The sequence below is a fragment of the Phytophthora infestans genome, genomic scaffold, assembly GCF_000142945.1.
Source record: "Phytophthora infestans T30-4 supercont1.22 genomic scaffold, whole genome shotgun sequence".
NCBI classification, from domain to species: domain Eukaryota; phylum Oomycota; class Peronosporomycetes; order Peronosporales; family Peronosporaceae; genus Phytophthora; species Phytophthora infestans.
This window is the reverse complement of record NW_003303737.1, coordinates 544,456-569,818: the sequence shown is the minus strand read 5'-3', so window position 1 is coordinate 569,818 and position 25,363 is coordinate 544,456. Positions and strand designations below refer to the sequence as shown.

Below are 25,363 nucleotides of genomic sequence, written 5' to 3'. Positions count from 1 at the left end.
TTCGCACTGTGTTACCCACACAGGAAGCGTATCCGACGCCTTCCTCTTCAGTTATGGTCTGGGCGACCGTGAGTGGAACTCTGTTACCCACTCTGAACACGCTGTTCTCAGTGTTCATGACAGCTGCAGCTGTCTGCGGAACTAAGTTACCCGCCTGTGGACCTAAGTTACCCACTTGGCCGGCGCCTCTTCTGGGCGCGGCCACCATCAAAACATCCTCGGAGTCGTCATATACGTCGACGACTCCCAAGCATCTGCCGGATGCTTTGGTACCCTGGCAGCCCTCGCGGGCGCCCCGGGTCCTGACAGAGGTGGGAACATGACTCACCAATGCTCTGTCGGACTGCGCAGGGCGGCTGGCACCGATTGCCTTGCCTCGCCAGTCGATCCAGGGCTCGTGCTTCTCAAGCCAGGGCATGCCCAGGATCATATCATATGGATCCATATCGAGAACAGTGAACTGTTCGAGGCTGTCAAAGTCTTCAAACTTGACAGCCAGATCCACTTGGACGTTGGGGACAGTGACGACCTTCCCGTCGGCCAGTCGCACTGACACCGTCCCGTTGCCCTTGCTTTCTCGCAAAGCTTCGGACAACTTGTTGCTGTTACGAGCAACCGTCTGGCGGCGTGCGAAATTCTTCGACGCCCCAGAGTCAATCAAGATTCTAAAGGGGTGATCGTACCCCCGTACACATCCGTGTACTACGAGCAACCCGCCGCTGCTCTTCGCCGATTCGAGAGTGCGAAGACTCTCAGGGGCTAAGTCCCCGTGGTACACGCCACCCGCGCACCCATCACGAAGACTTAGTTCTTCCCCAGTAGGGCGCCCCGCCCCTACTGGTTCCCTGCGTTCCCCTGTCCCCGGGATCCTGGCTTCTGCCAGCGACCCTTGAGGACGGGCTTGGGGAAGGACCGTCTGCGGAGTCTTTCCGCGGGACAGTCGCGCTTGAAGTGGCCCATCTTCCCACAGCCGAAGCAGCGGATGTCACGCTGTTCGGCGGACCCGAGTTCCATGGGAACTGGTCCGTTGGGGCTTGTTCGACCGGGAGCCGACAAGGAACTCCCAGGCCACGCTGAGGCCGGCGTACGCGCCTGGCGATGGCTGTATTCTTCTTGAAGAGCCACTTGAATCGCCTCTTCAAGGGTGTTTGCCTGCACCCGGAACAGCTGAGTGCGTGCGGGGCCCACTCGAAGGCCGTCCATGAACACAGTCATCTTGATGTGTTCATTGAGTGGGTTTCCCACTAGGGACGCCGTGAGCTCCCGTATCTCTTGCACATACTCGTGCAGTTCGCGTCTTCCTTGTTTACACGCGAGGAAGCGCGAACGCTGGCGGTACTCGTAGTTCGCCGGGAGGAACGCGGCTCGGAGCTGTTCGCACAGCTGAGCCCAGGATGTGAAACATCCAGGGGATGTCGCTTCCCGAGTGTACACCCAACTCTTAGCACGACCGCTAAGGTTGGAGAGTGCAAAAGCAACACGCAGTTGCTCGGTCGAGATCAGAGCCGCGTCCATCGCAAGCTCTACTTCTCGGACCCAGAAGTGAAGGTTCTCGCCTTCCTTCCCTTCATACGGCTTTACCTTCAGCCGTATTGGCTTCGGGTGAGGCGGGATTTGCTCCCGCCGCCGGAGCCTGCAGGTTCTCCCGCACATGCGCGATGAGGCCCTGCTCGTACGCGTCGAATGCATTGACGCGCTCGAGCTGCTCAGCCGGTGTTGATACCACCAGGCTCTGCAGGGCCTCCATCCCGAAGATGCCTGCCATCTTCCGAACCGACTCGAACTGAGAGTCGTTCATATGGGAGAAGTCGTTCCTATCCATGGCAACGAACTTCGGAGGTTCAGGTAGTCTACCCGCGATGGCGTGGATTGACTACAAGTGCTACCAAGTGTGACGGGGTCACACAGCACCTTGCGCTAGAGGAAGTTATCTTCCGAGAGTATACAAACTCTCAGTGAACGGCAGTTCACAGGTCCCCTCTTTAATTAAAGAGAGCGAAGTGACCTAAATAAGGTAGATTGTAAACTGAGTATATTTATAGGTAGGTTAAGTTTGTGGTTAATACAAACTATCAGTTACCTATAGAAATGCAATGTCATTTAACCAATGGTTGGTTTTGAATGACCTTGGTACCTTGTACCAAATATCCCGGAGTATGACATGTCATACTCCTGAAGTGTGAAGTGTCACACTTCATGTAACCAGGGTACACTTAGTGCTACGTACCCCGTTACATACTTAGTGTAGCCGGTTGTAGTGCAGCCGCAAGCTGCACTGCCAGGCGCATGAGTGTCCTTGGGATGTGTCTTTGCAGACACTGGCAGTGGACGGTGGCTCGTAGATGGGGGCACCGGACACTGGCAGACTGCAATGCACTGGCGCTCGACACGCAGGTAAGTTTTATAGCTCACACGCCGTCCAGTGTAGCCCATCTGAAGTTCTCCCAATTTCCACTTTGGGACGTATCTCCACGTCCAGACCGCCAGCGACTAAACTGCTTTTCCTCTTGAGCGACCAATGCAAATCTTTGCAGAGCGATTTGATGATCCTCACGAGCAAGATCAAACATTAGTCAGAGAACCTACCAAGACACTGTACAGTTGAGTACCCAACCAACGACGCAACGCTAGCTGCTCAAGCCACTGGTTGTGGATATCCACAATACGCGTCACCAGGTTAGTCGCTTCACGGTGATCGACAATGCGAGGCAGCAATTTCGCAAGAGCTGGCAGTCTCCGACCCGGTCGCTCAGTAGATGAAGCTACCCCCTGTCGAGTAAGTAGCTGCTCGCCTTGAGACGCAGATAAGTACATTCCCGATTCAGCGAGCACGCTGTGTAGAAATTCCGTCTGCTCCGTAATATTATACTTGACGCATTGGCAAGAAATCTCGACAACATTTTATCTGGCATCACCATGGAGTCTGCAGGCCGAGTGTCACTTGTGCTGCCTCCAGTATTGCTGTCTACCCCGCCACAGTGAGCGAAGTCTGCCGTGAGTTGACCAGAATCCGGAACCTGCCAGAATGCCCCAGTACCAACTTCGCACGGTTCAAGTCTCATTATTTTCGCGTCCTCGTTTCCGTTGGCTTTCTGGGGATCCTTAACTGTAAAAATTTCGGAAGTCATAAATTCCAGGAGCTCGAAAGCGTCAATTTCCCCCGAACCATCCAGATCGTACTTAGCAGTCATGCGAGCAATGGCATCGTCGACTTCGGCTTCTTCCGACACACCCAGTAGCTGAAATGCGCGTCGAAGCTCGTCTGTATCTAATGAACCGGAATTATTCGAATCGACAAACGTAAACCCAACACGAGCGAAGAGATCAGCAAATTCTCGTTTCATAATCATATTTTTCAAGTAACCTCGCGAGTTGGGCGTCAGAAACTTCGAGACCGCAGCTACGTAGAGCATTTCCAAGCTCACTATACTCCACATAGCCCGATCCGTCTTCATCAAGTCGCTGGAACAGCAATGCGACTGGTTTTAGATATTTCCCACTGCTAGTGGTATCGATGAGTTCCTCGGGCGCTGAAGAAGGACTCACGCATCGATTTACCATTTCGAGTTTTGTTCCTTGTCCTCTTTGCATCGACGCGTTATACTCGAGCTTTGTAAAGTGGAAACGTGCAGATTTCGCTACTGCAAGTCGCAGTAATTCGTGTGCTACCATGTGCTCGTAGGCGTCACTGAGGTCCAATACGTAGCTACCTGCTGGATCTACCGGATTAAAAACATGCAATTGCTCGTCTCCCGTTGCTGCTGACATCTTCGGAGCCGATACATGCAAGTTACAGTCCAAGAGCGATAGCTGACACACAGTCGACGATGATCCCGTATTTGGTCGTGGTGCACAACTGGCGTGCATGAGAGCTTTACCGCCTTGAACACCGAGAGGATTTCCGTCCAGAGTGAGCATCGATAACGATACATTCACAGCCAGACCACTGGCTAGACCCACACACCCTCGAGCGGAGATACCGTTGTAACTTATCGTTAGTTTTCTTAGCCGTGCACCGCTACGTAAGGCTTGAGCAAGTGACAACGCTCCTTTGTCTCCCAATGCGTTGTAACTTAAGTCGAAGTTCTCGCAAGTGAAAATTCATCGGTAAAGCTGCAGCAATGAAGCCACAACCACTAGTGCGTAGTTGATTCCATGATAAATCCAAGTGTTGTAGTGTAAGATTAGCTGTGAGCATGGTACCGAGCGCTTGACCCCCTGATAAGAGCGTAATAGGCTTCTCTTTTTCTTCTTCATCTTCACCAAAATCTAATGAGTGTACCCCTGTACCCACATGGTGTAACCCAATCTGGTTCCCACGGAGCAAAAGCCGATCAATCGATTTGTTGCGTTCCAAGGCTTTCGCTAGTCGCGCACACTCGTGATCACTCAGCGAGACTTCATTCAACGCCAGTATTCGCAACGTACACAAGTTGGAGCGGCTATACCCTCGAAGGATGTTCGCAGCATCGACACCAATGGGATTCGACGAAATGTCAAGTGAAGTCAAGTGCGGTTTGTTCTCCAGCGCTCGTAGTAAGCAGCTGATCCCTGCGTCCGTTAATCGGTTGTCACACACGTTGATACACTCGACTAGCGGCAGTTCAGGTAAACACGCAGCGAAGCGAATGATAAAGTTGTCATCCAGCCCCTGATGGCTGAGGTCGAAGGTTCGTTGGTTGTGTTCCTTCCGTAACAAAAGCGTTGGCGCCGTCTGACCCCCTGCGAGACTTGCACCTAAGAAGAGCGTGCGTGGTGACCGGGGTGCCGATGATAGCAGGTTCAAGTCTCCTCCGCTACCAAGAGAAATCTGCGCTTGCTCTAACGTCGGTAGAGCTCGTCGCATCCCTATCGAGCGTCTCCGTCCAGTTACAGTTGAGTTACTGCGTATCGAGCTGTGATGACGGTGCTCATGCGTGTCACGATCGACGAAAAGATGAGGTTTGCTATGCAGCTCCTTGTACATTAAATAGTACGAGGTGCGTGCATCCGGTCCGAAATACTTGAGCTTCACATTCGAGCCACCGACTTCCATGTCCATTTCGGACTCGCCTTTCTTTAATCCTTCTCGGGCATCCACTGCGTCTTGTGCTGCGAGTTCAGACAGCATACGTGAGTCATCCAGCGGTGCAAAGACGAACGTGTGGCGCTGCAATGGAGACGCCTCGGTCAACGCTTCGACTCGACGAGGTCTCTGCTCTTTGCGTTGTTGCCTGTGCTCCTCCAGCATCTTTTCCACTTGATCAAACGATTCCTCGACTGTCATCGGACACAATCCATTTGCTGCTTTCAACTGCTTCAAACGCGTAGGAGACGGGACTGATAGCGTAGTAGTTGTCGCTTGCGAAGTCAATATTGAAGGTTTAATCGGTGACGCTAGTGGGGTCAAAGTGGACGGCACAGCCGGGGGTCGAGTAATGTGTTTGCATTTGCGGAACGATGGGCTAACTGAATTTTCGAACATGCTTTTGTCCCAGCTCATACGACCAAGAAACCGCGTTGGAGACTGTGATCCCGCATGCTAAAGAAAAGTGGTAAGTGGATATCCTTGATAAAATACCAACGTGGTGACGTACGTGGTGCGGCACTGGTGGCAATTGACTGGCAACAGTTTTCTTCGACATGATGTGATGTTAACGGGCCAAAATAGGTTAGCTATGTTGAAGCGAGTAAGTGTAGCCATTCTTCTGTTGTGTAAAGTGGTGTGGCTTACGTAACCGCTCCACCAGCCAGCCATTCAGCCACGCACTTGTCTCTTTTCTCCCTCTTCGACGTCATATCCCGTCCGGCCCCCCAGGAGCTGTACCCTCCTCTCTCTATACGAACAACACACAGCAAGACCATGGTACGCGGCAAGAAGATCGGACTTGGTGAGTTCCTGGGCGACCAGGCGGCCGCTTATATCCCGGAGGCGGCGCTTCCGTCGGGTCCGCGTGCGCGCGCTGACGACGACGATGGAAACTACCGCGGCGGCCGTGGCGGCGACCGCTTCGGCGGCGACCGATACGCGGACCGCGAGCCGTCGCGCAGCGAACAGTCCGACCAGTGGCGCGGCGACCGTGGTGGCCGTGGCGGCGGCTTCGGAGACCGTGGAGGAGACCGTGGCGGAGACCGATTCGGCCGCGGAGACGACAGTGGCAACTGGCGCGGCGGAGGCGACCGCTTCGGCGGCCCGTCGCGTTACGACCGTCCATCGCGCGACGACTTCCAGGCCGAGGAGCGTCCGTCGCACATGCGTCTGAACCTGGCGCGTCGTGGCGAAGGCTCGAGCTCCGGCGACGCGCGCAATAACAGCGGCGACAAGTGGTCGAGCGCGTTCGGCGGCGGCAGTCGCGGTGGCGACCGGTTCGGACGGGATGACCGTGGCGGCGACCGCTTGGGTCGTGACGACCGTTTCGAGGGTCGCGCGGGTGGCCGCTTCGCCCGTGGTGGCGACGAAGGTCTGTCATCTGGCATGTCCAACATGCGCGTGAGCAGCCGACAGGAACAGACGCCGGCGGAGCCTGCAGTGTCCGACAAGAAGGCGCGTGCCCAGCAGAAACGTGAGGAGCGTAAGCAGAAGGCGGAGGAGGAGCGTCTGGCTGCTGAAGAGGCCAAGCGCGTGGCCGCCGAGGAGAAGAAGAAGGCCGAGGAGGCTGCTGCCAAGAAGGCGGACGTCGACCGGGAGACCATGAAACAGGTGCTGGCCAGTGGAAAGAAGGGCGAGGAACTCGCTGAAGTCGCCAAGGAAATCTTCAAGAAGAACGGACGTCCTAGCGGCGCTGTGCTCTTCGAAACGGTCACAGCTGCAGCGGAGGATGTCGCCAAGTCCAGCGCAAACTGGATCGCGTTGCCTGCGTACGGCGAGCTGCTGAAATTCGGCATGGAATCTGCGGACAAGAAGGATCAGATGGAGGCTCTGTACGCTCTGCAGATCTTCCTTAACAAGCACGAGTTCCCCAAGGGAGTGATCGAGAAGTGCTTCATGGCGCTCTACAGTTTGGACATCATTGACGAGGCTGGTTTCTTCGAGTACAAGTACGACGTGGACGGAGATGTGCCTGGACGCATGAAGGCTATTATCCAGACGTCTACGTGGCTCACGTGGCTTGAGACGCCGGAGGAGGAGAGCGACGAGGAGGATGAAGAATAGATTACGTTGTTTTGAAAAGGGTAACTTACATCTTTCGGTAAGATAACCTCTTTGAATGAATAAGTGCATCGATCATGTAAACACTTGCGTAAGATATTAATACCCATGTTATATTTTGTCCATACAGTTTCTGTCTCTACGAATCCCGCGTCGTGACCGACGTCACCATGTCTTGAATCGTCGACATGGGTGGGCGATAAATTTCGGGAAGTAATTTTCGCTGCAAAGAATTGAACGAGTACTTGAAGCGTCCGACGTTCTTCTTGGCCACGTGGATGCGAACACCGAACTCTCGCATCATGTTGGCGACGTATTTCACCTCTTCCAGAGGCCCAAACTCGGAAGAACCCCCGGTCTCGATCTCTTGTAGCACATGTCGCTTACGCTGCACCAGCAGTCGAGCTTGTTCCAGTGTCGTGCTCATGGCCGTTCGGTCTTTGCCCGACTTGCAGTACGTGACTCGGCCTCCATTTAAACTACGCACCGCGTCGGCCGCATGCAGTAAAATACACGTGTTCTTGGACGCCGAGTTCTCGCTCTCCACACTGACGCGTAAATTACGCAAGATCTCGTCGGGATGCGAGCCCACACTCACCTCCGACATGCCGACGCCGCAGAGCTCAGTGAAGCGGCTGTAATACTCCGAGATGGTTCGGAAACTCGTGCTGTTTATCTTACGCTGGATAGAGACCCCGGAGTGGCCCACCATGTTGGCCAAGCTCTGCATCTCGTTGATTCCTTGCGTGAATAGCACGGACGTGACGCTGATCAGCTCGCCGCTCTTCAAGCTCTCTGGAAGAAGGGCGAAGAGAGCGGGAGAGACCGGGATTTTAACGATATAACCCACGTCTTGCTTCTCCACCAGCACGTCCAGGTCGGTGCCTTCGCAGAGCTTGAACGAGAAGGTCTCGAGACACTTGATGGCCACCCACGCGTCGGAAATCATGTAAAGCTCCTTCCCATGGGACGAGATGAGACTCTCCCACCCGATCAAGAAGCCGACCTTGGCCATTTGATTCAGCACCTTGTCATTGCGCTCCTGTAGACACAAGTCCAGCTCCGCCATGAAGCACGTGACTAGACTGCTCACAGACTGAGACACCGCCACACTCTTCCGTAGATAATACTCCGTGCGCAGCATCTCCAGACGACACAGCGTCCGAACCGCATAGCCGATGGACGTCGAAGCCTCCACGCCTTCTTCCGACTCGACACGAAGCGAGGGGTATTTGGCATACACGGCGTTCTTCTCGTCGCTGCTCCTTTGGTCCAACTGCCGAGAGCTCTTCTTCTTGACGAATCGATTCGCTGACAGCGCCTTCGCTCGCGCGGCGGAAGCCCTGCGAGCCATCATGGAGTACTTGGAGGTCTTCTTCTTCGGCGCAGACTCCACCACGGCTGCAGTAGAGCTTGTTGTATCTGCGTCGTCCTCAGCTTCTGCTTCGTTCTCGTCGTCCAGTGGCGGGTACAGGAAGTCGGAGGAATCTTCCGGGATGAAACAGTTGCTCTCACTAACAGGACTCGCCATGACTCGAGGTGTACACGTACTCTTCTCCAACGCAGTCTCGAAGTTCTGCATCACCAGCTCCATCTCGCGCAGACCGCAGTCGCTCAGTCCCATCGCGTGTGCCGTCGGCGCGCCACAAGTTACGGTCGCGTGGGTCTCCGGGATCATCGCACGCTCTTGCATCGACAACGACTGAAGCGCAGCGGACGCGCCAAAGTGCGCGTCGCTGTCATCCAGGCCCAGTAAATCCTCCGTCGACGTCGAAGCATGCGCCACAGATTTAGACCCAAAGTGACGGAAAATACGGAAGTACGACACGTGCAGATTCGTCGGGATCGCTTGAATGTCTGCGCGCTTCTTGTGTAGACTCGACTTGAATGTTTTCTTGTCTTCTACCAAATGTTCCGTCAGTCGGATCATTTCGGTAACTTCGGTAACTTGTTTGCGAATATGTAACACATGTGGATACAGAAAGTTCAGAGGGATCTCGCGTTCAATAACCCCGTCACTCGGAGGCGGCGAGCAGTCAGCAGCTCGTCTGTGTCGTCTAGACCGACAAGACTCCACTCCGTGACCCGTGAGGAGGTCATCGCTAAGAGGATTCGCCAGCAGAATATTAATTCGCAGTTGAATCTGGCCCAGAACTTCATCGGTGGAGAGAGAACGGACATCAAACCAGTCCACGAGCGTGAGGGAAGTCACGACTTGATGTGACTTCGATTCGTGGTCTCCGTCGCCGCTGCCTTCAGCGCCGTCGTCGTCGTCAAACACCGTCTTTTCTTCTACCGTCATTGCATCGCGAGCACTCTGTAACGGGATCATCACTTCGCCAATCAAGTCGTTCTCGATGCCACTCATGTAGCCATAATGTTCATTGAAGACTTGGAAACGCAGCCACCCAGCCAGAGGCTGATCAGACAGACTGGGTCGATAGAATACAAACTGCTTCAGAGCGTTGACAGGCGACACAACCACACGGCTCTTTAGCACTCGCGACGCGTGGTATTTCGTACTGGGCTTCCCGTGAGGACATTTCGTGCCTGCATTCTTGTTCGTAGACCACACAGGGTTCGTCGAATCGTACTCCGTGTTGGTTTTCCCCACAATAAACTCACGATTTCCGGCCACGCCGTCTTCAAACTTGACCACAACGAACGGATGGACACTGTTACTCGCTTCCGCTACCGTGTCGACTGCGTCCGGGTCGTTACTGCTAAACGACGACGAGGAAACACTACTACCGCCCCATTTCCCAGCCTTTATCCGGTTCACGAACCCTCCTCGACCGCCCACCATGCTACCCATCGAGAAGCCAGACGTTCGAGAGGTTCGTACGTCCATCTCGGTCGTCAGTTCGCTCTCCGCACTTGTATTTTCTCTAGATTTCGCCCTCAACTCGCGTCCACAAACCACCTGGACGCGAAAAACGTCGTGTCCAAAGTTAAGCGCCTCTGCGTCGTTGTCAAAGTAGCAGTTCTTCTTGCGTGCGTAGTCGTAGCGTGCCTTCCACTCGTCGTACATCTGCAGTAGCTCGTATTGACACACGCGCAGTAATTGCAGCGGGATCTTGACGCTACAATCCACTTCGGCGGCCTCTTCGACCGCCAGCTTGGCGTTCGCCGCCTGCATCTCTGCGTGTTCCTCCTTCATCAACGGATAGAACAGAAAACTCTTAAACAAATTATGCTGCGCCTTGAACAGCGGATGCTGCTGCGACTGAATGTCGGCGAACTGCAGCTCCACTGTCGCTCCGTCGAGCACAGTCGAGTGCACGGGCAACGTCATCTTCTGCTTATAATTGCCACTAGTGGCCACTGTGTACATCTCCTGGAAGGACGTTAAGGCGTATCCGAACACGTGGCTGTTCTTGTTCGAGGACGTGCCTTCGTCCGGGATCATCACCATGATCTGCACGTGTCGGTCGTACTCGGCCGGGTTCTTACAGCGGACACTGAAGCCGACAGAGAACTTGGGGCTGCGACTTTTGAGTCGTTCACTCCACGAACTCTCGCTCTCTAGAAGTCCGTCTGTGGAGAGCGTCGCTTTGTCCGAGAATTCTGTCCCCAATTCGTCGAAAGTGTCCATCTCGACTGTCAGGCCGCCGCTGCTGGGAGCCGTCGGAGGGATAACAGTTTGCTGTGCTGGAATGTCTGCACCAAAGCCGAAGATCGGCGTCTCCCGTGCGATACGCACCTCAACGTTGACTTCGGTCGGCGGTTTGGCACGTGGAGACTTGGTGTTGTTTATGGCTGTGGCGTTGCTCAGCATGTTGAACGCGCCACGTACAAGTGTCTGCGCTGAACGTGCGGGAGACACGAGCGAGTTGCCATCCACGCCACGACAGGAGACGAAGAAATGGAGCACCTTGCGATCCTGCTCGGCGTCGCTTGGAGAGCCGATCTCCACTGGGGAGATTGGTGCAGTCAGGGGGAACGACTCGACGCTGTCAGCGGAGGATGCTGACGCTGGTCCAGCGGGGACGACGATAGCTGGCTCGTCGTCGAACAGCATGAGGTTGGGACTCTGCGGCACCGCCATGTCGGCGGAACGGACTGAAGTTCGTGTCCCTCGAGCCGAAAAATGCTGTTTGATTTTCAATTATAAAACGACGACGTTCACAGGAAAAACTCATATTCTATACGTACAGTATAATACCGAATACAACGCCCCCTTCGATTAAAAGGCTCTTCGATTACCGTACAAAATCGAATTGAGTGTTGTTCAGAGGCGATTTTCTGCTATAGTAAAGCTATAAAACAGACCTTTAAGATAAATGTGCTCTACATGTTTTGTGTATTTCAATGCTTTTTTTCCTTTTCACTTAGCCTGATGCTCGATTTAAATTAAATATAGGTCGTTTTAAAAAGGCACCCGTTCCTGCGCCCAACTCGGAAATATGTGACGAGCCTCCTGCACCCACTCACGACCATCTCGCGCCCAGCGGTACCCATCAGGTGCCTATATGGCACCCAAACGGGTGCCCAGCCACTTCAGCAAGTATACGTCCGAGGCGTATACCCGGATATAATGAAGTCGTACTTTTCGAGGATGCTGGACAGCACTTTTAGTGTTTGCATTGTGTGGAGCAAGACTTTGGAAGCTCTTGGGCTTAGTGCACAATGCAACGTACCATATTAATGGTGGAGGAAGAGCTGTATGATAACATGGATAGAAATCTACGTGAACTTATGTATTAGGTGTAGAGACTAACACTCTTTAGCCTTCCATACACATACGAAGGTAGCGGTAGCGCAGACACTGCAGTGTCTTCTTGCCAATGTAGCCAAGAGACTCGGCGCCGAAGAACATCTCGAAAGCGAGTAGAGCGTAAATGCCGCAGTTGTAGCTATCCATCGGGAGCGGGAGGACTAGTGGGAAATGTTCTCCAAGGGCAAGGTTTTAATCGCTCGAAAATGGAGGAGCTCGAGCGCGTAGAGAACGCCTTGGAAGACTACACGAAGTGGATTCGAACGCTTTACGCGCGGAGTTTAGAAGGCTCAAGACAGCGTCCGCCTCATCAAACAAATCGTCCTATCTGCTTGAGCGCCCAACCCCGACTCGTACGTCTGTACTCGTTGGCTCGGGCTCACGCCGTTTGGTAGCAGAGATATCAGCACCTGAGCCACGGAGCGAACGCTCACTAAGTACGTAGACGAACTGGAATCGTATATGGCCACCTTTCCCTTTTCGAGGTATATCATCACGGAGCACCAGTGATTACCATTGCAGTTCACGGGGAAAAGCACCTTTTGATTCGATAGTCCCTCAATTTTCCTCCGAATACTCTCTTTGTCCCCCCCATGTGCCCATCGACGACAGCACCTAGCATTGACGCCTCAAAAACAACTACGTTGGGATCCTGTCCGAACTTCTTGGTCAGTACCATGTGCATTATATCGTCCGTTAGGCACTCCTTTGCCGCCAAATCCAGTACGTTCGCCTGTCCAGTAAATACACACTCGGATGAGCTCAATTTGATTACAAATATTCGTGCAAGTAGTCCGTACCTGTGGTGAAAATAGATGGATGTTCTTCAGTTTTTCCGGTAGTTCTGGATCTTCAACAACCAAAAACCCGGGAGTACTAGGTCGCGAGAAGTCGAGCTGCTTTATCCAATCGAGCGTCTTTTCAATTTTCCTTAAGCCATCATGAGCTTTGTGCCACCTTTCATGAGTGCTACAGCTGAGTTAGCAACCACACCTAGACCGACAATCTCCAGTGCAATGTTCAATTCTAGTACGGCTCGGTGTTTTAGCTGGTATGCCGAAACCTTAGCCATGCACCTTTTTATCAGTTCGATCGGAAAGGTTCTGGCGATCTCTTCGGGACGCCGTAGTGGTTTTGTTGCGGGTAGCTTTGAGATCTCGTGCGCGATTGATGGTTTGGGCCTGGTATGGAACCTGAAGAGCTGGAGCTGCGGCAACTTGTCGTGTGAGTTGTTGAAGGTTGGGGTATCTGCCAAAAGTGTATGAGCCGTCAAAAGGCTTAGCTGGCTTTTGTGCATAGCCAAATCATCCTGGACCATTGAGATAGTGAGGTTTCGCTTCGCCTTGACGGCTTTGGGTTTTTGTTTCGGTCGACCTTTTGCTTTTGGTGGGCTTTGAAGATCGAATTCATCATTTTCATCAGCCAAATGGATTGATCTCCCCCGATCTGCCGTGTGCGTGATAGTTGTATCCGATTGACCGACGTTGAAGCCCGGCGCGTTGCTCGTGGCCAAGTCAGCGCTTTATGAACCCAACTGGCCTGTATCAGAGCTCGACGCGACTGTTTGTGAGCCCAACTCACATGTCTGAGAGCCCAACTGGTCATTACCAGAGCCCAACTCACTTGTCTGAGAGCCCAACTCCGTAGCCGGCTGAGAACCATCCGAAGTTGAGCTTTCCACTACCGAACAATCGGTGGCCAATTCGCCCTCGATGCCGCCCATGTCAACCTCATCCCTGGGTCCACAAATATTCCTCCAACATTTCCAGGCTCTTCCAAAAACTCGACCATCCACTTCTTCAGTCGTTTGGCGCTGGTGGAACCCGTGTTTTCCTGTTTCTTCAACCTCCGCACTAAGTTGGACACATCTTTGCGCTCCGACTTGTCGTGGATAAATTTAAGTATACGCTTCTTCTTCGCGCCGGATTTCCGAAGCTCGTTCACCGTAGTCACCACATTTGACTCCAATTCAGTTCGTACGTGCGGATATTGACTGTAGATGTGCTTGTTTACGGGGTGATTGTGCACTAAACGCGCCAAGGTGATTCTCAAAATGAAGGTCGGAACCTTAGCATCGTCAACTTGGACACACGCATTGATCTGCAATATGGGCACATGCAAGCACAACATCAGTAAGCTTCAACTCATCCCAGCACAGCCCAAAGATCCGCGTGCTCAGCTGGATGACAAACTCGGCCCAACTGGATGACCAACTTGGCCCAACTAGATGACAAACTCGTCTCAACTGAGCAGTAATCTTACCTGGGCTTCGCACTCCATAGCTCGCGACTGTAGACGCTTCCTCTTTCCCTTTCCTCGCGACTTGTACGTCCCCGAGTGCGTGCATATGTACGTCTTGCCGTAGTTCTTCCACTCATCCGGTAGCAACGGCTTCTTCGACCCCGACGAACGAATCTTGGCATTACGTGCTACCACTGTGTTCTTCGTGCGAATACGGAAGCTCTACGAAGAAGTCAACATAACAGTACGCTCGCGGTTAGCATAGGAATAATATGTAATCCGAAACAAAGCAAGATAATACCTGGTACGTTCACCTAGTGTAGTCGGCCAAGTAACCTTCGAGATCCTCCCACGACTGGAACTCAAGTCGCTCCAACGGGGGCACAAGAACTTCGAGCCCTTGGCCATCTTCAGGCTCGACTTGAACGCGCCGTGGATGGACCATCCGTCCGGATCGCCCCTGCTTGGACTGGCTGCTCGCGTCGCTGCAAGGTTTTAGAGGCGGAATCCACCCATTCCTCATGGCTGAGTACGCACGGCGACGAAGCATACGTGGTGGCATCGTCGGCGGCCCCCAAGCACAGATTGCGGCGTTGCGTCGGCAGGGGAGGCCTCGGCACGGCCTTCACGCGCAGTTCGCGGCTCATTCCCCCCTCCGCTTTATTTCCGAATGAAGTGTGTGGTGGGGGAGACCGGTATACACCATATACTTGGACGGATATATCCAGGGGATAGGGTAAAACCTGTGAAAAAGTTGTGCCTCTTTTTTACCCGCGAGTTGGGCGCAGGACACACTCTCTTTTAAAAAAGGGAGGTCTATAAAAAGAACAAATCGATCTAGCTATTATAGACTGGCTGCCAAATCGAGCTATGGCAGTCAAATCGACCGCTCACCAAATCCACATCAATATTCTGTAAATCGACCCTTTTTGGTGGTAATTCGATCACAGATAATGCCTGCCTCATTTTACGCATGGTTTTATGCTCTGACCATGCTCTAGGCTTGATATTCCACTGCAAAGCACAATAAGGTGAGGTCAAAAAGCAACGTATAAAATTAATTTTATGACATTGCTAAACGCCAAGAAAAAACAGAACCCATTAAGGGTTAAAACTTGATGCCGAATCTACCATTTTCACGACTACCGGCAGCTCGTTCTTGTCTATACCTATGGGCTTTTTGATGATTGCCGCCCTAATTGGTAAACTGGTTAATCATTCTTCTTAGTTGACGTCGCAGAACTGCTCAAAATAAGCTTCAAAACCAGGAGCAAGTACGCAGCAGCCACGGAGCTGGCGACCTTGAACTGTAAGTCCTCACCCAATCGAGAGATACCCCAGCCTCCGCTGTAAACACCGAGCATGACACTGCAACCTGTAGCAAAGTTAGTCACTCACCTCCTGTACCAACACAGAACAAATACTACGCACCTCCGCCTAAAAATGCGAGGGTGCCTCCAATGCGGTGGCCCGGATTCTTCCACTGCCAGCTCGTCTTCTTACCCCCAAAGGTGGTGGCGAGGCCCTAAATGTAAGCTTTAGTCAGCACTAGCGCAGATACAGTCCGTCACGATAAGCGTATCCTCACTCCCAGCATGTTTAGTGTAGACAGCGTGGCTGTGGCACCCGCAATCCACGAGTGCGTGGACGTGAAGTGGTCCTTGCCGTTCGCATTCTTGGTCATATACGCAGTCGCGCCGCCGACACTCAGCAGCAGCATCGCCAGCATTTGAGAGAACATGTGCAACTTAGACAGGAAGATTCTGCCGTGACAGCAACAGCGTAAGTCTACAGTCGTCAACAATTGAAGACCCTCAGATGCTCACCGAGTCTTGAAATCCGACACGCTCTTGCGCTCCAGCATCACGTAGATACCCAATGGGAAGCACAATAGGAAGGCGATGGCATTGCCCGCTGGGTGCACGGCAAACAGAACCGGTGCAGCCGCGCACTTGGACAAGATAGTAGCGCAGGGTGCGCCTAGTAGGCCGCCCAACACGAGGAGTTCCAGCTTGTTAACCATCGGAACGAATTGTGACCAGCACCACCGGGAGATTTAAGATGGGGTTACGTTAAATTGACAGTATTTTGTATTGGTTACACTATTTTGTAACCTTGCATGATGTCACGCCAATCACGACCACCATGTCATCACTTAAAGATTCCGGTACGCCAGCCCGGCTAACTCGCATGGGCTTCAGGCGACCTTGGCCACTTTAATTTGCGTATCGTTCTTTTGACGCTGCAGCACGAGCGCTCTCCCGACTAGTGCTACATGCGCTGCGATGACGAGCACTATAAGCTGGAATTGGCGCTCTGGACTGAAGTTCTGGACGCCCCATGAGCTCGTTTGTAACCCATATAGCATGGTAACAACGCTGCCGATGTAGACCAATACACCTGTTAGAACGTGGGTCTCATCCTTCCACTGCCAGTTCGCCTTCGGTCCCTCGAATGTCAGCAGCAGACCTTGGAAAACGTTGAGGGTGAAGAGCATGCCCGTAACCAGAGCCGCCCACGAGTGCGGCGTCGTAAGGTGTTCGCCACCCGCATCGCGCTTGGCGATATACACAGCAGCGCCGGCAACAGCCACCAACACTCCGGCCAACACGTTCAGAAAGAGATGCAGTTTTGTCAGGCAGACACTGATATAGAACCATCACAAACCCGTCAGTATTGCGCTTAATCCAACGAAATTCAACTTTACGCACCGCTTCGCGTGACTCTTCTCTTCCTTTCGTTGCAACATGGCTTGTAGGGCACTTTAATAAAATGCAATGATTCGGTGTCAGAGACATAGGCAAAGAGCGTCAATTTGTAGGGGCACTACGCACGCGGGCAGGCAAACGAGTGTTGCAAGCACATTGAGCGCCGGATGCAGCGCAAACAGCGATCCATCAGCAACGCAGCGCTCCAGGATGACGAGACATGGCAACAAGAAGAGCGTCGCCGTTAACGCCACCTCCACCATAACTGCTTAATCTGCTTTCACTGTACACCACATCAAATTAATTGTGATGTACCGTACAAAAGTTAGAGTCACTTGCCTCTCGAATGTTCGCGACTCCATCTCGAACGTCCCAGACTGTCTCAAGTCAGAGTGATGGTCTATTTCCAGACTTGCTTCAACGTCGCTCACTATTCAATTTGGCAACTGACAAGCAATACTCGCAGCCTCCCACACGACACAATGGAGGCCCAGACATCCCACGAGAAGAACCGTCTACAGACCATCGAGCAAAAGGTCAAGGACGTGGAGCACAAACTCAACACGCGATTGCCAGTGCAGTACCGACACATTGTTGCCCTGGTGTGCGGTACCAAGTGGCGACTGCAGACGTTCAAGCCGCAAGACGCCGCTGCTGTCGTCAAGAAGATGCGCTTGGAGCTCGGAGCTTTCGACTACCGCGTCAAGGAGCAGGCAGAGCTCCTCACTCGCTACCTGATCGACTTGGACGGCGTTCTGAGCTACGGAGACGCCGACATCAAGAGCGCACGCAAGGCACTGGTGGTGGTCATTCAGCAGCTGCTTCTTCAGGCCGACGCCTTCAAAGAGCGCAGTGCCAAGCTTAAACAGTTCGGAGAGCGCGTACTCAGTGGCTTGGAAGGCCACGCGCCTGCGCCTTCGACGCCTACAGACAGTGACGCTGAGTCCGATGATATGCACGTGAAGAGTCTGTTTGAAGAGAGCGAGGAAGAAGAGAGTGACCCGGAGCCTGAAGAAGAAGAGGATAAGGAAGAAGATATGGAACGACCAGTTGACGCTAAGGAAGACGAGGAGATGGAGCCTATGGAGCCGGAGGCATATGATGAATTTGAAGACGAAGAGGAAGTTGCTCCTCCGAAGAAGTCGCTGCGTCTCCAACCAGCTGTGAGGCCTCAAACCGAAGACATCGACGTCAACTCTCTGCCTGTGTGGCGGCCATACTACCAGCTACAGCGTCGACAGGACGGCATCTACCTCATGGCGCGTCTAAACAACATCGACCCACGTAACGTTCGTGTGCAGTGGAACGAACACAATGGCGTACTTCGCATTTCTGGCTTCCGTCTACCAACGCAGAAGGACATTGTGATGTCTCGTCTAAGCGGCACACCCACCTTCGGTCGCTTTGAAATCGCCGAGCAGTTCCCGCAAAATATGCTCAACATGGAGGAGGCCACGCAGCAGATCGTCGAGGACGGCACTCTGCAGATCCGCATGCCTTACTACGTGATGCGACGGCCGCAACGATACCGTCCGGCGTCGCTCTTCCAGCCGCAGGACTGTTTTGTCTGGTAAACAGAGCTACTGAAGTAGCCGAAATGTACACTAGGATCGATATTTCAGCCGGTAGTAATCTTTTTTTTTACAAGAAATGAAAACTGCTGCTTATATGTAACTGATTACAACTCGAATTTGCGTCCAAAAAGAACAAAACTGGAATGTTGAATCGCACTCTTCACAGTTGCTGCTGAATTCGAGAGTATCAAATGTGAAGAGAAGTATAGGGCTACAGTAGCCAAGATGTCAGAGCCGGCGTCGATGACCAAGACGGCTGCGCGATCTTATTGCTGCAGAAGGCTTCAAAAAACCCTACGGTTGGGGGGGGGGCTCACTGAGGTATTTGCACAGAAAAGACTTATCTTATAATTAGACTCCACCTACGTTCTGGAAACGAATACCTTTAATCTCAAAGGATACCCCAAAATCAACCGGTCTAAGAAGAATACACCAAAATGCTACTTACTCAGACAGACAGACACAAATTCCTGCAGATTTGAGCTTAGAAGTCACTACACCACACGACAGTCATTACAATTCTAGAATAATATTTTGAAAGCAAAAATCGATACCTTGCATATTTTCCCGTAATAAATCTTGTAGACGTCGTTAAAGTGACTCCTTTAGCTGCCATGTCACGCAGAAATTGCTGCAGCGCAAAATACCGAGTATATTCGTCAGCAAAGTAATAAGCAGCTTCAGAGTTGTACAGTACATGTACCTTGGCGGGTACTTCGAATCCTGGTACCGGGGAAGAGCAATCCGTGAATATGAACAGATCACCAAGCCTTTTCTTAGGTCAAGCAGCAACAAGATCACGAACGGTGCAGTTCACACAGTGTGAGAGTGCTTCACCCACAATAACAACTTTGTTCGCGCTGCTAACAAAATGTAGGTAAAATACGTAAAATACTAAATCAAGCATTTTCTTCAAAATCTCACGCTCATAATCAGCCTTAAGTGCTGAATAGTGCTCCATAAACGGATATCGGCTTGAGGGACCTTTTCGTGCACGCGAAAGCCGACGCCAACACATTCGGGACTATATTATGTCCTGGCGATCCGATCAAACAGTGTTCGGGCCAAATCGTTAGCGAGAACTTGCCACTTTTTTCCAATGCCGTAGTGTTTGCCAACACATAGTCGTTCACTCACGTGGCTTCCAGACTCTGTTCTTGATATCCTTGGATGTGATCGTATTAATAGTAAATGGCTGAGGCGATTCCCCAGTGTCATTTGTCCAGAAGATTCCGTGTGCGATGTGGTATCTCTGATGCGAGTCCATAGTCAACACAATTTGGGACAGCTCGGACGTGTGGTTCGAGATGAACGCTGCGATCCGAGCTGCGTCTTCGTTGGCGGTTGGGATGGCGAGTGAGCCTCCAGGATAGAAACTCACTTGCTGGTCGATGACAAGGATGGCCAAGCCACCTAGAGGGATCGACTCAGCTTGTTCCGCGTCGCCAGCGACGTTATGTTTGATGAAGCTGCCGTAGACTGCCTCAATGGCTGACGGAATGACAGCAGGAGGAATGACCGCAAGTGACGGGACTAGTAGAAAAACTAGACACGCGCAGATGTTGATGATCTGGTTCATGTGTTTTGCTAACGTCAAGATGATCAGATACTGACAATAGACGTCTCCTCATAAGCCAAGAGGTATCTTCACATGGCGCCTCTCGAAGAGTCTGTTCAATGGAGACGCATGCCAACCACACGTTGTTACCCAAAAATGTCAACAGTTTAAAGAGAATGCAATTGAATTGGTATTCGCAATCAGGCATTCCGATAATACAATTGCAATCATATTGAAGGTCCATGCCAAAATAAGCTATTGCTACAAAAACTACAGCTTAAGAAATAAATAATTGACATCAATAGTAGTGTATTGGAAAATTAACTACTTAGATGTTTGGCACTGCACATTACTTTGCGTTCACGATAGCTGCTACAGTGTTTGCGTCCCAGAAACGCCGATTCATCTTCAGGAACAACACGGTTTCAAGGTGAATAGGCAGCATACGCTGGCGATGGTGGAAAAGAGTATGTTTCGCCACACTAAAAAGACGCTCCACGGTGTTTGACGTCGGCGGGATGAAAAGCACACCATCAAATATCTTCTTTGCACCGCGCCGCTTTTTTCTAGTCGCCAAGACTCTGTCGGCAAAGCCCTGTGGGCGTCCGTGCCTGGTGTCCGGTGTCGTAATTGCAGGTACCGTCTCAAATGGCTGCAACATCAGCTCCTGGTCGTTCGTCAGCTCGTCCACGGCGCCTGACAGGGCTACAACGCACGCTCGCTCGAAGTCCACGTCCTTAATAATATTTGCGTCGGCAGCAAGATACTTTTTCACAACGGAATGCTTCTCGATGAGCGCATCAAAGATATCGCGCACATCGAGAAGCGTTACGTTGTCGTCTTGAAGCTTCATGGTGGCCGACTGGAAGTCGCCAAGCTGGCAGTAAAAAAGTAGCTGCAGACTTGCTTGGTCGTGAAGGTGTTGGCGAGAGCCATGGTGAGATCAAAAATGATAGACGAGCGCCTCAGGTTCGCGTTTTGAGCGACCGTTGCTAACAGCCATTCGATTCTGTCTGGAGACCGAGCTCCGTATTTACGCAAAACAAAGCAGAAAAAACTAGATTTTACGAAAAAATAAAGTACTTTGCTGTAAATACAAAATAACTAATTGGACAAAGTCATCCAATTTGTAAAAATCAATAATTAAGTGTAAACTATTGTATTGAAGCAGCAATACAATGATTATTTCGGAATGCCTGTTCGCAATACGGACTTTTGCTGAATGTTGCTAGCTCATAGTCGACTACGACTCTGTCTTATCTACACAGGGCGAGCTGCTGGTGTTGATGTTGTTGTCTGAATCAGTACAGTACCTCCACGATGACAGTAAACGCGGTCATCGCGATGATCGACACGCCGTGTAGTTCCTTTGCAGCCGAGTTCCTTCCGTCGGTCATGGCAGCATCACCGTCGATCTCGCCTTCAAGATCGCCACTCGAGTCCGTCGGCGCAACGGATGCATCGGTCTCGTCGCTCATCGAGCGCAGTTCGGGAGACGGCGTAAAGTCGCTGCCGACATCCTGGAACGCGGCTTCTTCACCACTGGTAAGGCCATTCGTGCTCGATGTGTTCGACGAGAAAGGCGACCCACTACGGGAAGACGCACGAGCCATTAGCGCTTCGATGAACGTCGCGAACTTGGACAGGTCTTCGGGCTCAGGATCGCTCTGCAGCATCGCAGTGGTCACTTGGGCGAGAAAGTCGGCCGCCTCCGACTCGTTGTCCTCGCTTTGGAGACGACGATCGGTCAAGCTTGAAGCTGGCACGCGCTGCTGGAAGACGGTGGCGCTGGCTTTCATCGACAAAAGGAAGAGAACAGCTAGGGAGCGGAAGACGACGTTCATGTTGAGGTGATCAAAAGTGAAGAAGCAAAGGCTTTACGGTCTCGGAGGAAGGCTGAGTGGAGGCTTGTGAGGGCTTGACTGCAAAATGAAGAATGAGCGAATGATTCTACAAGAAAAATTACACTCGGGAGATCCAGCGAGAAAGTACTCAACTGTTCTTCGTCTCTGTTACCGACTCGTGTCTTCTCGAGACAAGACATACAGTTATCGGCAAGCTAATTGAACTAAAAGGACTTTTCATTGGTTTTTTTACAAGTACTCAAGCCACAATGGCCTGTAAACGTGCTTACGGAAGCTGCACGACGATCTTACCAATGTTCTTGTGTGCGTACATGTGGTCGATGGCATCCGCGACCTGCACGAGTCCAAGGAACTCGGTGGGGTCCACACCAGCAAGCAACTTCACCTCCTTGATGAGCTTGAAGAGGTTGGCCATGTGGGTCGGGATGATGTCGCTATACGTGCGTAACAGGAAGCCACGCACTGTAATCGCCTTCATGAGTAGCACCTCGTTCATCGCACTGACAGTGAATGGCGAGCGTGGGGTGTCGCCACGGTACTCTGAAATGTGGCCAAACACGATGATGCGGCCACGGACAGCCATGTTGTCGAACACGGTCTTGAACATCTCTCCACCGATGGTCTCAAAGGCGACGTCGATGCCTTCGGGATACTCTTTCTGCAGCACCTCGTTGATATCCTCCTTGTTGTAGTTGATCACTCGGTCACAGCCAAGTTTCTCGTCGTTGCTGCAAGTGCCGATAATGTGGTTCCCGCCATCTTGGCGAGTTGCACTACAAACTGACCGGTCCCTCCAGCAGCTGCAGTCACGAACACCGTCTCATTAGTCTTGAGCTCGCCGCACTCTTTAATGGCAATCGATGCCGAGATGCCACACACAGTCAGTGGCAACGCAGCAGCTGAGAGTTCGGGCAACTTGTGTACCGAGTCGATGGGCACCTCAACGTACTCAGCGTACGCTCCGAACTTGTCGTACACGACGTTATCTCCCACGTTAACTTCGGTGATGCCTTGACCGACGTCGACTACAGTGCCGGCCGCATCCAGACCAGTGCCAAAAGGCGGTGGACTCTCGTTGAAAACGCCGTTGGTCACGTTGATGTCAGCGGCGTTCACACCGAGGTATTTGTTCTTGACTACAATGTGGCCGGCGCTGGCCTGGGGGAGATCTGGATGCGTTACGATCTCAGTTGCCTCACGGAAATCAGTGGACAATTTGGTGCACAGAAGCTCGCGGTAGCTGGGCATGGCTTGTAGCTGAAAACTTGTCCAGTGGATTGCAAATGGAGGAATGACAGGAGGCATCTACGGTGCTTCAATTGTGATTACGCGGACTAAATTTTGTCGAGTAATAAAGTACCTTGTTTCTGTAGCCATCTAGTAGGATGGACCAATCGGTGATTTTGTTTAAAATAAAAAAGGGTCAAGGATAGAGGGAGAAAATACAAATATCACATGTGTATCCGTACATCGGTGTGAATAGCACGGAGTGGTTACCGCAACCATATCGCAACCGTTCCGACACCCTACCCCTTTCCGACGGATTCCGACAAATGGGACATCCATTGAATCCACCAATCAAATCAGCGAAGTAGCTAGGTTTAGAGAAGTAAGTTAAGTGCGAGCACACTAAGTACGCTAACTATCATAAGTACGACAACAAACCCAGTCAGCTTTCAAAAGGGAGATCACAGGCGCAAGGAAATGCTCTGTAGCGGCCTGTAGGCCGAGAAAACCCGTTTTAACGTATTTGTAGCATTATGGAGCTCAGAGCGCTGTTCACTCTAGACAGCAAAATCATGAATGAGACCGAAGTCGAGGATGAGGGGCCTCTAATAGAGTGGGTTTCATTACACTGACATCACGGCCCATATTACTGACATCTGTAGCACTGGCCACTCATTTAAATCAGGGTTATTTATAGGCCAATGATAGAGCGCGACATATTAAACCTCATCCAGGTTTTTTACTCAGCCAATAAAACGACGCCAGCTATTGCCGACAGAGCTGTTGGCGGCTCAGTCCTCATTTTTCGCCGGCCACCTCGCAGACCTCATCCCACAAGCATCGATACTATGCCGCCTACAAGCACAACTCCCGCCGGTACTGCTGGTGCAGCGCTCGGATGGTAACGAGCGGGGGGTCCGATTCCCTACTGCCGGTTTACCTATATGTGATTTGCTACTAAACTTTGCGAATCAAACTGCTAGATAGGGCGGTGCTGGTTCGTGCTGACGTTGCTGCCTAGAACGGCGTTGGTTTGTGCTAGAGAGACCGGCGATGATTCGTGCTGCCGTTGAAGGAGCTCGTGCTGTGTGTTCAACATTGTGAGGTGGGGCACCAGGTTTGTTGGTGGTGAAGAAGCAGTTCGCTGTACGAAATGCGTTGTATTGTAACTAACTGTACTAACTGTGAATGCATTTGTATTCAAGAGTGTTTAGACGTTCCCCATCACAGCGAGTATGTCTTTAGTGTCTCCTGGAGCAGGGTCAACTATTCTCCCGGTGGCAAGGAGGCGTTTGTACGCGCCTATGCGATCATCCAACGCCCCAGACTTGTGGAATGGTCGTAGCGCGCGCAGAACACTGCCAGCTCCCTTCGCATTAACGCCTTGCGACTTTAGGAACCCGAGAACAGCTTCTTCTGCCCTGCGACCGGCGTCGAGAACTTGGTCTTTGTAGTCCTCCGCTTGGATGTCTAACGCGATGCCATCTGGCAAGAAGATCTTCATGAATGCGACGACGTGGCGCGACTCGGACTTCTTTTGACGGTCAGTACTGCTCCACACAGGAGGCGTCTTAGTGTACCACTCGTACCACGTGGCGGACAGGTTCGTTGCTTGCTTTTTCCTTCGCTTAGGCTTTGGCTCTTGATCTGACGATTCTTGTTCTTGTTGTTGCTCTTCAGCTGCTGCCTTGTTTACGCAGCTGGACTTCGACTTGAGTAGCGCAGCCTCGACGATGGTCATGCGTTCTGCTAGGACGCGATTGGATGCAACTAACTCTTGAATGACAGCCAAAAGATGATTCATTGCCGGACACGTGTGCGTTGCTTCTTGGATTTCTTCTTTGTCTTGAGCAGGTACATCGGCTTTCTCGTTCAGCGCTATAGACCACTTCAGCAAGTCCGCAAGTGGGATGTCAGCAGCAACCAGGCACTCTTCAACGCGCATGACGATGGGTGATCCAGGGGCAAGAGCCTTGAGCTGAGGATAGTGTCGGACAAGGTAAGCTGTGAGTACGCTGAGAACCTTTGTACTCACGTTTAGTCTGCGCTCTTTGAGACCTGTACAGGTGGCGAACAACAGCTCTTGTAACCGTTCAAGATGCTCGAGCGCCGTGCAGTCCAGCAAAGCCGTGTCGATCACCTTAGGAGCAGCGTCAGCACTCCAGCCGCTCAAGACGCGCGCCACCTTCCTGTCTTCCCTCGCAGTGTTGGTGATATAGGCAAAGGCCTTGTTTGTCTTCGTCATATCCCAAGCACCACGGTCGAAGATCCACTGAGCAGCAAGTCGGTCGTCGCCATTAGCGTGCTGAGCACCTCCTCGCCGAAAGGAATGAGAGCTCAGCTC

At 52.1% G+C, this 25,363-nt stretch overlaps 8 protein-coding genes across 8 annotated transcripts; 2 read left to right on the top strand and 6 right to left on the bottom strand.

Moving 5' to 3' along the window:
* Positions 1-2,569: 2,569 nt before the first annotated feature.
* Positions 2,570-5,266, bottom strand: PITG_11589 (uncharacterized protein; the record flags this gene model as incomplete). The annotated part of the gene is made up of 5 exons (XM_002901092.1): positions 2,570-2,634; positions 2,691-2,853; positions 2,970-3,334; positions 3,396-4,018; positions 4,074-5,266. The coding sequence occupies 5 exons, from the start codon at positions 5,264-5,266 to the stop codon at positions 2,570-2,572; spliced, it is 2,409 nt and encodes an 802-aa protein (XP_002901138.1).
* A 576-nt stretch (positions 5,267-5,842) lies between these two features.
* On the top strand, positions 5,843-7,220 carry PITG_11588 (putative cleavage-induced protein; the record flags this gene model as incomplete). Its single annotated transcript, XM_002901091.1, has 1 exon — positions 5,843-7,220. One exon carries the CDS (start codon positions 5,843-5,845, stop codon positions 7,130-7,132), a length of 1,290 nt encoding a protein of 429 aa, XP_002901137.1.
* A 48-nt stretch (positions 7,221-7,268) lies between these two features.
* PITG_11587 (inositol-3,4-bisphosphate 4-phosphatase, putative) lies at positions 7,269-11,177 on the bottom strand (the record flags this gene model as incomplete). Its single annotated transcript, XM_002901090.1, has 2 exons — positions 7,269-11,015; positions 11,124-11,177. 2 exons carry the CDS (start codon positions 11,175-11,177, stop codon positions 7,269-7,271), a joined length of 3,801 nt encoding a protein of 1,266 aa, XP_002901136.1.
* Positions 11,178-15,654: 4,477 nt separating this feature from the next.
* Positions 15,655-16,110, bottom strand: PITG_11586 (uncharacterized protein; the record flags this gene model as incomplete). Its single annotated transcript, XM_002901089.1, has 2 exons — positions 15,655-15,834; positions 15,955-16,110. 2 exons carry the CDS (start codon positions 16,108-16,110, stop codon positions 15,655-15,657), a joined length of 336 nt encoding a protein of 111 aa, XP_002901135.1.
* A 47-nt stretch (positions 16,111-16,157) lies between these two features.
* PITG_11585 (uncharacterized protein) lies at positions 16,158-17,043 on the bottom strand (the record flags this gene model as incomplete). Its single annotated transcript, XM_002901088.1, has 3 exons — positions 16,158-16,732; positions 16,799-16,849; positions 16,922-17,043. The coding sequence occupies 2 exons, from the start codon at positions 16,834-16,836 to the stop codon at positions 16,285-16,287; spliced, it is 486 nt and encodes a 161-aa protein (XP_002901134.1).
* A 198-nt stretch (positions 17,044-17,241) lies between these two features.
* PITG_11584 (uncharacterized protein) lies at positions 17,242-18,469 on the top strand (the record flags this gene model as incomplete). The annotated part of the gene is made up of 1 exon (XM_002901087.1): positions 17,242-18,469. One exon carries the CDS (start codon positions 17,278-17,280, stop codon positions 18,367-18,369), a length of 1,092 nt encoding a protein of 363 aa, XP_002901133.1.
* A 1,029-nt stretch (positions 18,470-19,498) lies between these two features.
* PITG_11583 (uncharacterized protein) lies at positions 19,499-19,948 on the bottom strand (the record flags this gene model as incomplete). The annotated part of the gene is made up of 1 exon (XM_002901086.1): positions 19,499-19,948. The coding sequence occupies one exon, from the start codon at positions 19,946-19,948 to the stop codon at positions 19,499-19,501; it is 450 nt and encodes a 149-aa protein (XP_002901132.1).
* A 2,109-nt stretch (positions 19,949-22,057) lies between these two features.
* PITG_11581 (alcohol dehydrogenase, putative) lies at positions 22,058-23,040 on the bottom strand (the record flags this gene model as incomplete). Its single annotated transcript, XM_002901085.1, has 2 exons — positions 22,058-22,592; positions 22,742-23,040. 2 exons carry the CDS (start codon positions 23,038-23,040, stop codon positions 22,058-22,060), a joined length of 834 nt encoding a protein of 277 aa, XP_002901131.1.
* Positions 23,041-25,363: the final 2,323 nt, after the last annotated feature.